Genomic DNA, 10,900 nt, shown 5'->3' with positions numbered 1-10,900 from the left:
TATTTTCTGTGCTATTTCTATCAGACTTGTCGAAGCATGATAGTTCTAAAATTATGTAACCAGAATTTCCATTTCATGGGATTTATTTGGGCTTGGAAAACAGTGAAGTTCAAAAGTAAAATGTCTTATAAAATATGAGACCTTGGTGGTAGAACCTCAGAACCTGACACAGATTCTAAACTGCAGAAATGTTTTTTTGTCCCAGGCTCCTTTAGTTCCCCCCGCCCGCAAAGGGCAATTAGTTATGCAGTCTGTGTGTCACATTTGTCTCCATATTATTTATGTTATGTAGAAACTTTATTAAGCATTTCATACTGTCAAATGAGGTAATAAGAAATCTAACTTTAAATTATTTGTCTTTTGATCAGTTGTGGCCAAAATCCTTCTGTTTGGATTCTGAACTATGACATCATGGCAAGATTTCGCAGAAGAACATGCATTATTTTGTTGCTTTTTATTTTGTTTATTTGCTCCATAATGATGGCTTTGAAGACTCTGAGACCTGACAGAGCTGGATTTGGGGATCCGTTTGGACTTGGTTTGTTGCCTGAGCTTCAACAACGGACAGTGCTCTTAGAAAATAAACAGAATTCACTAAACAGGGTTCAAGGAGATACTGTAACACACGTCAGTAATTTGCATAGTATTGCGGCCAACACTATGAAAGCTTCTATGCCTCCTGCAAACAAGCTGGAAGAAGAGCTGTCTTCTCCTAATTATAACTTTCACATATTCTACTATAGTTGGTTTGGTAATCCACAGTTTGATGGAAAATATATTCACTGGAATCATCCCTTGTTGCCACATTGGGATCCCAAAATTGCGAACAATTATCCAAAGGGAAGACATAATCCTCCTGAGGACATTGGGGCCAACTTTTATCCTGAACTTGGATCTTACAGTTCCAAAGACCCTTCTGTCATAGAAGCCCACATGAAACAAATGCGTTCAGCCTCAACTGGTAATAAATCTTAACATTTCAGCATGTTGTTGATTTATCCAGCTTTAAGTATGTGAACAAACACAACTGACCCATTCCTTCATTTTCCTGTGTAATTCTGGAAATGTCTGAAACTAGTAAATGTCTCTGTATTTCTGAGTTTTAAACCCCAGCATAAACCTACATCTTCAGAGCTGTGTCTGATGATTGTAAGAGCACAGGAATGTAAGAAGCAATATTTGTAATCCTATAGGTGCATGTCTTTCATGACTTACTGGTAAGCACTGACAACATGTAGAAAATAGAGAAACCATTGCTAGGATATATTGTCTTTGTATTTTATTTTTGGAGATGAATTCTGCAGTTTTAAGAACACATTTCAGTAAATCATGTTATCATCAATAAATCAGTTAACATTGTTACTGAGCAGTATGTTCAAATAGGAACATGTTTTTTTCTGAATTCTTTGCGTGTAGTAACAACTACATATTACTTCATATGTCAAAGAGCATGTAGGATTATAGCTTTTATATAATTTATATTTTATGTAGTGTATTTATAGGTGTTCTCATTAGCTATGGGAATGTCTAATTCAAACCTTGAACCCGGTCAGGTACAATTTTTTTGATGTAGTTAATTACAGTTTATTTCTTTGTCCAAAGTGGTTTTTTTTTCCAATACAAATTCATGTTCCCTTTCTCTAGATAAGACAGACTATATATGCAAGAATGTTCAGTGTATTTTTGTTGTCATTCTTTGTTGTTGGGTTTTAAGGTCCTTTTTATGTCCATTTTCTTCAAAATAAGCAGTCACATAGGCTGTTACTAGTGTCTGAACACCTTCTGTAAATGTAGATGGAGCAACATGACCAGAGCTCATAGCATTCTGAGTGCTGATCACCTTGAATTGAATCACATCAAACCTGAATTATTAGGTGAATGAAATGCTTATATTTCCTTTAGTACTGTTTACTTGTATAATGTTTCTGCTTGGTTATTGTTTTCTCCATTTTTTAAATTTATTTTTTTTGTTAACTAAACCTTTGTTTTGTACACAGGTTAATACAAACATAGGAAATTTCTCACCCTTTTCAGTAATGTGATAACTCCATTAGCAGAAAAAAACAGCAACAGTGGGAAAACTGCTGCAGAGAAATCTTGGGTATTAGTTGCCAGTAAGAACTTTTTTAGTCATATCTAAAGCAAAATAATGCATTATAACATGGTGAAAGCACAGAGGGCGCTTATAGCTTTTGAAGAGTCTGTGATGTTTCTAATCCTTTTAAGACAAATATCTAACAAAGTTGAACTGCTGGTGCAAAAGGCACCAAATACTAGGAAAAATGCTTTGCAATCTAAGGTAGTTTTTTTTAGCAGCTTTAATAATACAGCAATGTGAATGAATAGTTCCAAGCTTTCTGTGACATACTCTTTGTAACATATTACTGATACTTGTCAAAAGTTACTTATTTCTGCAATTATTGATTTCTGGATTTGGGAATACTTTAATTTGTTCTCTTCTGTCTAGGTTTGGCCAATGGAACAAATAGTTTGTTTTTTTTCTCAGGTCGTTTCTTCAAATATTGTGTCTTTTCTATAAGAATTATACATTGGTCCTTTTTTTGTGTACTATGAGATTATTTACATATTCTTTTTTTTGTCTCCTAGTCAATGACTAGTCCATTACTGCATTATACATTCTGTCAGGTAATTTTTCATCTAGCCTTTTTTGAGGCTTTATCAAGAATCTTAAAAACCAGAAAAATATAAGTAGTTCTTTCAGCCATTATTATGTAATGATCAAAGCTGTAAGAGACTGGAGCAGTAGGAGTCTCATGCAGTGCTTCCTTGTATTATTCTTCTATTTTACAATTATTTCCTTACTTATTAATTTCTTAATTTTTAACAGATTAATACAATAGATAGTATTTCACAGATTGCTCAGTGACATTTGATTTTTTGCACCAGTCTATTTTTGCAGCAGTCTAGTTTGAAGTTCTCAATTTGTCTTGAACTTTCTACTCTGGTTTTGAACATGTTTATTCTATTGTTTTTGGCATCAAGTCCATCCTTTTTTAATCTCCTGAAGTAGTAAATAACATTGTTTTTTAACCACAAGAAAGAAAACATTTAGTAGTCTTTCTCAGGGAAAGGCCAATGCAGACATGTATTTAGGTTCCTTCATGACCAATTCTGTGTCCTGAATTTTTTCCTGTTTCCTAATTTTTTTCCTGTTCCTAAAGGTAAGAGGAGGGCACATCAAGGACATGGGGGTCATCAAGAGCAGTCAACATGGTTTTATCAAGGGTAAATCATGTTTGACTAACCTCATAGCCTTCTATGAGGAAATTACTAGGTGGATAGATGATGGTAGAGCGGTAGATGTGGTTTATCTTGATTTCAGTAAAGCATTTGACACCGTCTCCCACAGCATCCTTGTAGATAAGTTGATCAGGTATGGGTTTGGTGATCAGGTAGTGAGGTGGATTAGGAACTGGTTGAAAGGAAGGAGTCAGAGAGTTGTAGTCAATGGGGCAGAATCTGGTTGGAGGTGTGTGACTAGTGGAGTCCCACAGGGGTCGGTACTGGGACCGGTGTTGTTCAACATCTTCATCAACGACCTGGATGAGGGTATAGAATGTACCCTCAGCAAGTTTGCTGATGACACTAAGCTGGGAGGAGTGGCTGACACACCAGAAGGCTGTGCTGCCATTCAGAGAGACTTAGATAGGCTGGAGAGTTGGGCGGGGAGAAACATGATGAAATTCAACAAGGGGAAGTGCAGAGTTTTACATTTGGGGAAGAACAACACCATGTCCCAGTACAGGTTGGGGGCTGACCTGCTGGAGAGTAGTGTAGGTGAAAGAGACCTGGGGGTCCTGGTAGACAGGAGGATGACCATGAGCCAGCAATGTGCCCTTGTGGCCAAGAAGGCCAGTGGCATCCTGGGGTGCATTAGAAAGGGTGTGGTTAGTAGGTCAAGAGAGGTTCTCCTCCCCCTCTATTCTGCATTGGTGAGGCCACATCTGGAGTATTGTGTCCAGTTCTGGGCCCCTCAGTTCAAGAAGGACAGGGAACTGCTTGAAAGAGTCCAGCGCAGAGCCACAGAGATGATTAAGGGAGTGGAACATCTCCCTTATGAGGAAAGGCTGAGGGAGCTGGGTCTCTTTAGCTTGGAGAAAAGGAGACTGAGGGGTGACCTCAGCAATGTTTACAAATATGTAAGGGGTGAGTGTCAGGGGGACGGAGTTAGGCTTTTCTCAGTGATGACCAGTGATAGGACAAGGGGTAATGGGTGTAAATTGGAGCATAGGAGGTTCAAGGTGAATATCTGAAAAAATTTTTTTACTGTGAGAGTGACAGAGCCCTGGAACAGACTGCCCAGGGAGGTTGTGGAGTCTCCCTCACTGGAGACATTCAAAACCCACCTGGATGAGTTCCTGTGTGATGTACTCTAGGTGACCCTGCTCTGGCAGGGGGGTTGGACTAGATGATCTCTCGAGGTCCCTTCCAGCCCCTAAGATTCTATGATTCTATGAGGGTCTTGACCGATGTTGTATTCAACACACCTTGACTGTAGCCTGAGTTTGTTGTTGCTGTTCTACTTGTTCTTTACATCTTAGTTACTTGAAATTAGTGCTTTTCTTTTGTGTGAAATAACAGATAAGGTGATAAAATGCAGTAACATGGTGCATTTTTCTTGTCCTTGAGAAGACTGTTTCACAGTCTGTTATTTGTAGTTGTCTTTTTGTTAACATGAGGAGAGAATATTCTGAGGGTAGTTGAACTCAATTCTATATATAGTGAGCTGAAATTTCTGATTTAGCTGTTAGAAGATGATTGTGTATTCTCTCTATGCTTTCTTTTTCATAATTTTGGACTTGTTTGGAAACTGTCAGTCAGAAATGTTACAATGTTAGTAAAACAGATGGAATTTAGAGTATATACTTCTCTATCTCAGTGACCCAACTGGTATACTTACATCTTTACATAATTTTTAAAAATCACATTGATTTATTCTTCCAGTCATTTAAAATGGTATTGTTAGGAAAATATTTCTACATCAGTATTTCCTGTATTTCTTTGTCTTACCTTCTACCTGATACTATTTCCAGCTACACACCTAACATGTCTAACTTACTTATCTGACAGCATTTTAAATTAGAAGTAAAATGTTTAGCTTGCTGAAGAGGTATGTATTATTTTGCATTCATGGGGTGCATCAGGTAAATTTACAGTTATAGAGACATGGTATCTGTTGTCACCTTTTTTGACAAGAATAATAGCATCCTTAAATTACAGAGAGTTCCTTAAGTGTTGTTTTAGGTAATGAATTAAAAAACTAATTTCACATGCATGTAAGTGGGGATTACACTATAGTAACTGCTTTTAGCAAGAAGGAAGGTTATGGAATTACAATCACTGCTTCTAGTATGAAATAGTTGTTTTGTAGTAGAAGCAGAGTTACAATACAGAAATGTGGTGGGGAATTAAGCTTCATAAAGTAAGAATCTCTTTTCATTGCATGTAAAGCTCTCATCTCTCTTGGTACAACCTGGATGCTAGGACAGTGTGCTGAAAAGTGGGAGGGTATGGCTCTAAGTGTTAGGCTTGGGACACTGAGCACAGATCTGTTCTTTTGACAGATGGTCTTACCACTGCTTTGTTGTCTCTTAAACAAATAAGTTAAAATCCACTCTGAGAATTCTGAGAGTTTGTAATTGGTTAAAAAGTAATTTGAAATTCTCATTTATATTATGTACATTTCTCATCAAACAATATTTGTAACTCATTACAAAGTTATAGCTTACAAGTTCTATGTTAATACGATTTAAAACTTAAGTTTTGTGGTTTTAGGTGTAATAGTGCTTTCATGGTACCCACCGGGTATGGCTGATGAAAATGGAGAACCAACTGATGATTTGGTGCCTGTTATTTTGGATTATGCACACAAATATAATCTAAAGGTAAAGTATTTTTTTGATGCATAAACTAGGACTACATAGGAAACTCTACACCATTTGACTCATGATGTACAGCAGAGAGGATTGTCATATTAGGAGGGCCTCTCTTTCTGTCTCCTGTTACACTGCCCTTCTTTTACGTCCTAGAAACAGGTATAAGTGCCCTTGGAATTACACTACATTTTGATAAAACCTAAGAAATATTGTCTTATAACTAGAATAAATATAATCTGCATTTTCTCTGATTTGGTTCAAATCTAAAGCTCACATAATTAAGTTTATGGTGTTGGGCACTTGTTTTTTTCTTTTTAGGAAACAATATGTTGTTTTCAGATGAGTCTAAGGAGTTCAAGGAGGCATTACATATTTCAAAGTACTATGGAATACAATATGTAAACTAAGGAACTTTTAGAAAGAATAAAAACTAGCCTTACTTTTTGCATTATCACATAACTTGCCTGGCATCTTATCACAGAGGTCAGGAGCAAGCATTTATGACTGCTAAAGGTTCAGAAGTTCTAGTTTGTATAAATATTTTTATTCGAGAAGGTATCGTGAACCCTTGGACAATAAGGTCAGAGAGGTGCTGCTCTGACTAAGTTGCTGGATAGAAAGGCTAAACTACTGGCTTCCTGAAATAGGTGAAATATCAAATAAATTAAAAATTACATGGATTGATCAGTAGAATCTAAAATCATGCCTTGATTTTGTTTATTTTTAGAACAAAACTTATGTTTTCCCTTTGGATAAAGAAAACATGCATTGCCTTCTCGTCTTGCCAAGTAATAAATTTGAGTTTTTAAACTATCTGAATATCTGTATATGTTTCACCTCTGGAGGGTGTTGTCTACACAGAGGCCAAAAATACAACCTGTTCATCTGCTCTTGTTTTAATTGCTCCTGAAAGTTGCAGATTCTTGGAAAAATTCCTGTCACTAATAGCAACTGTAGATTGTTTGACAAGCAGGAGGAAAGTAGGAAGGTTAATTGAGATACAGAATTAATTTTGAAACTGTGAAAAATGCTGTGGGAATTGCATTATGTGACGTAAGTTGCACACACATAATAGTAAATTATTAAAAAGGAAAACTATTATCTTTCCCCAAAACTTACAGATCATGTGATGGCTTTTATTGCCAACTAGAAGAACTTGTTCACATTCAAGTCTCTTAAAGGAACTGAGGAAAATGCATATAGTAGTATGGTAATGATTGGGATATGGATGGAACTGTTGTTATTGCTTGGTATAATTACCAGAATACAGACATTAAGTATAGATACTACCAGGGAATGCTACCTTCACTGTCCTGTTTTTAGACATTCTTGCACTAGTAACTTAATACGGTTAAGCATTAGGAATGTCAGTTGACTAAAACCAACATAGAAAATACTTTTCTATTATGTCTGCTTAATAAAAGTCTGCTAAAATATGCATCCTTCTGATTCGACTGGCTTTGATAGTTGGAAATTAAATTTTAGTGCTCTTTAGCCTGTCCTGTCAGTCCTAGTGATTTAGTCTAACACTGTATTTTTCTGTATTTTGTACCTAATAGATACGGATATTGACTCTACAATGGAAATTTGCTACTGTTGCAGAGTTGTTGGAGACTTTATTAAGTGCATTCTGCTCTAGAATTGCTTCTGAAAAATGAGTGTTTTTTATTAATGTAATATACTCTTCCATTTAACTGAATATTTGAAGAGTAGCATTTTTACCTTGAAACTATTTTAGATGTATAGGTTAAATAACTCCACTACCTTCAAGCTTGAAATTCAGAGCAGTAATGGTACATTAGATTATAGAGTTAGTTCCAAGAGTTTATTGCTGTTGATAAATCTATAAAATTTTAAATTAAACTTTTCATATCCCGTATCTTAAAGTCTTGACACCGAAAACTCTCCTTGGAGAATCATCTATAACAAATTAAATACATTGTTTAGAAATTCAATATTAAAGAGTTTTATTGGTTAATCAGTTCTTTGACAGTCATGTAGGCAATATTTTATTTCAACTTTTAGCTTCTGTAGTTTTTAAAGTTTTCTGAAGCATACTTGCTACTCACTGTAGCCTGGGGAAAACAAAACTAGTATTTTGTTTCAATGTAAAAAACTAAACGTATACTCTATTATCAGACTTCCTTGGATCTGAAGCTCCTAATCTTAGCAGTGCAGGAATTGAATTAGAGTTGGATTTTTCTCAATATAGACAAATGGAAATGTTAGTTCTGTAAGGAGCTTTATTTACTGTGACTGGTACTTGCTTCGTATAACACATGAGGCCTGTGTATTCAGTAGCATTTTACCTTTTCATCTTTCAGGTCACTTTTCATATTGAACCTTACAAAGACAGAGATGATCGCAGTATGTACCACAATGTCAAATACATCATTGACAGGTGAGTGATTTCAGAATGGGTTCCTTTGGGGTTTGATATACACTGGTTTCGGAGACTTCTGTGTATTATTTAAAGCTTGGAAAAATATATAGAAATGTGTACTGAGATCAAAGAAAATGGTAAGAAACTTTGTTCATATTTCAGTGATACAGAACTCTGGCTGTTTTTTAAATATTGAAGGGTGAATTTTACATAGATACTCAAATGTTAATTGCTTTCAATGTTCATTAGTATCACAAGTCATAATGCTTCAGGTTAAAGCAGTTAATGTATAGCTACTTAGTTTATAAATTAAAGATACATTTTTATAGAAACAAATTAGCAGCTAGAGCTTTAATGTGTTGACCTCTAATTATGTTAATTCAGCTTGTCTAATTCTGTACAGCAGCTAGTTTTTTTTGTTTGTCAATGCTGCTTAGACTGTCTGATTTCATATTGGAGAATTCCCCTTCTAAGAAAACTAATAGTGCAGTTTGACAGTAAGTTACTAATTTGTAGTAATTTGCAGATTCATTATTAGCAAACACTGGACTGAAAATGAATAGGAATTGCTATGTTTTGAAGCACATGCACTGTCTTTATAGATTAGTATTTTCCAAATGGCAAATTTTGTCTTAATGATCCTTGTTTGTTTTATAGATATGGAGGCCACCCGGCCTTTTACAGACATAAAACCAGCACAGGCAGATACCTTCCTATGTTTTATGTTTACGATTCTTACGTAACACTTCCTGAAATATGGGCAAATCTGTTGACTGTGTCTGGATCCCAGACTATCCGAAATACTCCGTATGATGCATTATTCATTGCACTTCTTGTAGAAGAAAGACACAAGCATGACATTCACAGAAGTGGCTTTGATGGAATGTACACGTACTTTGCCACCAATGGCTTCTCCTATGGCTCATCCCATCATAACTGGGCAAGTTTAAAAGCCTTTTGTGATAGTAACAACTTAATGTTTATTCCAAGTGTGGGGCCAGGATATATTGATACCAGTATCAGACCATGGAACAACCACAACACCCGTAATCGTGTCAACGGGAAGTACTATGAGACTGCCTTCAGTGCAGCCCTTCTAGTGAGACCAGAAATTATTTCTATTACATCTTTTAATGAATGGCATGAGGGAACTCAGATTGAAAAAGCTATCCCCAAACGGACTGGACAGATGGTTTACCTTGACTATAAGCCTCATAAACCAAATATTTACCTAGAGCTTACTCAGAAGTGGTCTGAGAAGTACAGAAAAGAACAAGAGCAGTGGCTTATGTGAGCTGTTGCTGCTCCAGTTGTATCCTCATGCAATGACCACATTGAGAAAGAAATTGGGAGCTGAAAAATCCATTCTTAAATGTCTTTATTTTAAGTATATTTAAATTATTATATTTCTTGAATGTATATGCATTACTACTGAATTTGAATTTTGAAGAGTGAAAATATGATGACAATATAGGCATTTCTGTCTTACTGGATATTGTAGTTCAAGAGTATTCAGGGAAAATATTAGGACTTTGGGTTCTTGTTTTTAACTTCATAACTTGCATGTTGACCTTCCAGAACATCTGCGTGGGAGAACTCCACATGACCAAAGGAGAACAAAAATTTGGCGTAGTTACCTGACCTCCTATATTCTTATATTTATGTTTCTATTTTATCCTAATAGCTTCTTGCAGGCTGCATGTCTGTAGTGTGTGGAATAATTTACATCTACTGTTTTTAATGCTTTGCACAGAGGGAGTTATTGACATGTGAGTGGCCTGTGGTAAAAACACTGAAGAGTTATGTGATGCAATACTAGTGTGTTTTGTTAAAAGAAAAAAAAAAAAAGGTATTTGAAAAATTTTGTTCCAAAGAACTGCTGAAAGACTTCTAGTTTACTTCCATTCTGTTCAGTATGTGTTACAGACTTTTGCAGATTACTAGATACTGACCAGTACTGACCACTAACAGTTCTTTCTATGATATTTTGAATTTATTTTCTTTTAATTGTTTGAAACTGAGAGTAGAAAAGATTTTTTGAAGGAGAAAAAAATTCCCTTCACATGCAAAAAATATACTAAAACTTCAGTGCTATATATTGTCTGCTAATTAACTGCAGACACAGATCTAGTATGTTTTTTGCAGACACAGATCTGGTATGTGTTTTAAGATGCTTAAAAATTCTAAAACTAATACCTTACTAGTCCTACAATAAATATTATTTTAGGAAATGCTTTTTTTGTTTCTGATTTAGAAGCAGTTTAGTTTGCTAGCAATGATAGTAACTATCCATTGTTTTCATTTGAAATCTGAATTTTTCATTTAGTTGTTCCAGGATTCAGAATAATAGATACTAAAATCTTTTTATCATTCCGATAAGCTCCCTTCCAACACTACCTTTAATACTGTGGAGAGTCTGGAAATTAGTGCTTTCTGACCTAAGAATCTAACCTTTCAAATGCTGTGATGATTAACTTTTTCTTAATGAAGCTTGAAAGGATCAAGTTACACAAATGTGTCTCCTCACTAATCCTGGTTTTGACATTTTTATACAACTTCATAGAAAGGTCCTGAACTTTGGAATAGTATAAATTGCACTGTTTATTTGCAGCAAGTGTTT

General features: G+C 35.4%; 1 protein-coding gene across 1 annotated transcript; it reads left to right on the top strand.

Annotated features, from left to right (window-relative positions):
- The first annotated feature begins 396 nt into the window (after nucleotides 1-396).
- On the top strand, nucleotides 397-9,745 carry MANEA (mannosidase, endo-alpha). The gene is made up of 4 exons (XM_010006320.1): nucleotides 397-961; nucleotides 5,797-5,906; nucleotides 8,222-8,298; nucleotides 8,938-9,745. Exons 1-4 carry the CDS (start codon nucleotides 412-414, stop codon nucleotides 9,572-9,574), a joined length of 1,374 nt encoding a protein of 457 aa, XP_010004622.1. The 5' UTR covers nucleotides 397-411; the 3' UTR covers nucleotides 9,575-9,745.
- Nucleotides 9,746-10,900: the final 1,155 nt, after the last annotated feature.

The sequence above is a fragment of the Chaetura pelagica genome, unplaced genomic scaffold (assembly GCF_000747805.2).
Source record: "Chaetura pelagica isolate M959 unplaced genomic scaffold, ChaPel_1.0 scaffold399, whole genome shotgun sequence".
NCBI classification, from domain to species: domain Eukaryota; kingdom Metazoa; phylum Chordata; class Aves; order Apodiformes; family Apodidae; genus Chaetura; species Chaetura pelagica.
This window is presented reverse-complemented; position numbering and strand designations above follow the sequence as displayed.

What these genes read in the sequence shown, in the direction of transcription:
- MANEA (XM_010006320.1), top strand. Translation starts at nt 412, where the DNA reads ATGGCAAGATTTCGCAGAAGAACATGCATTATTTTGTTGCTTTTTATT. An exon ending in CACACAAATATAATCTAAAG is followed by an intron (nt 5,907 to 8,221) that starts GTAAAGTATTTT and finishes TTCATCTTTCAG; the next exon opens with GTCACTTTTCATATTGAACC. An exon ending in GTCAAATACATCATTGACAG is followed by an intron (nt 8,299 to 8,937) that starts GTGAGTGATTTC and finishes TTTGTTTTATAG; the next exon opens with ATATGGAGGCCACCCGGCCT.